At 42.3% G+C, this 1,023-nt stretch overlaps 1 protein-coding gene across 1 annotated transcript in view; it reads right to left on the bottom strand.

Annotated features, from left to right (window-relative positions):
- Positions 1 to 119: 119 nt before the first annotated feature.
- Positions 120 to 1,023, bottom strand: part of kcnk13b (potassium channel, subfamily K, member 13b) — a 14,039-nt gene continuing 13,135 nt past the window's right edge. Inside the window, exon 3 of the mRNA XM_014020913.1 lies at positions 120 to 654. Within this exon, the coding sequence (XP_013876367.1) occupies positions 499 to 654 (156 nt within the window). The 3' untranslated portion in view covers positions 120 to 498. The remainder of the gene's footprint in view (positions 655 to 1,023) is intronic.

The raw sequence follows: 1,023 nt of genomic DNA on the forward strand, positions 1-1,023 counted from the left end.
TAAAATAAATGTTTATCAAATAAAGACTAATGTTACAACTAATCAGGGATCCCTTTGAAAAAATTAAATTTTCTAACCAAATCCTATTTTTTATTTAGAGACCACTATAAAACTCAAAGTCAGGAAACAACCACTTTATTGAAGCTATTCTTCTCTYATCACTACAGCGTACAGTCAGATGTAATATGTAACTGAGTCACTGACAGGACTGTTACTGTTAAGAGCTGCAGATGAGTGGAAGTTGCCGTTAGAAGTGAAGAAACTCAGATTCAAAGCTTCAGGCAGGCTTCATTGTAATCACCATGGAAACTGGCGAACATTCCTGCACTCTGGTCCAGATGTGAGCCTCTGGCCCTCACGGGGCCACGTTCCTGAAAGGGAAGTGGGCTGAGATGGATTCCTAGCTCCTGTGGGAGGTCAGCCTTTTGCCCGCACTTGCCTCCTTCTCGTCTGCTTTCTACATCTCAGAAAAAAAAAAAGATCTCCACACAACTTGCTCTATCTGTCCACGCTGGTCTCTGCCAGCCGGTTATTCATGATGCCCAGGGCGCCCACGCCGCCGGAGAAACCRTTCTGATGTGAGCAGGAGCTGGCCTGACGCGGGTGCCCGATGGCCATCTCTGAAAGCTGCTTTTGCATAATAGCCAAGTTCACCTAATGGAAGAAAAAAACACACACATGGAAACACACATAAGGAAATGTTGGTACCTGTATTTAGAGGCAGAGATATAATAAACTTCTTGTGAAGCCTGCAAAACAGATGAATACAAAGTGTCAGTGGCTGGCACATCTCAGTCTCACAGATGTGATTAAAAAAAGCTACCAGATGAGATTTTTTTCCCTCTCACTTCTCTGGTGTGAAAATGTAACAAATGGAATACAAAAACAAAACAAAACAACAGAGATGACAAATACAAAAGAGGCGTGACTGACAAAATACATGGTTTTACTCTCCCACACAGCAGGCGTCCATTTTCCAGTCTGCAGAGCAATTTGTTGAAAACATTAAAATCTGATGTTTTT

The sequence above is a fragment of the Austrofundulus limnaeus genome, unplaced genomic scaffold, assembly GCF_001266775.1.
Source record: "Austrofundulus limnaeus strain Quisiro unplaced genomic scaffold, Austrofundulus_limnaeus-1.0 Scaffold272, whole genome shotgun sequence".
NCBI classification, from domain to species: Eukaryota; Metazoa; Chordata; class Actinopteri; order Cyprinodontiformes; family Rivulidae; genus Austrofundulus; species Austrofundulus limnaeus.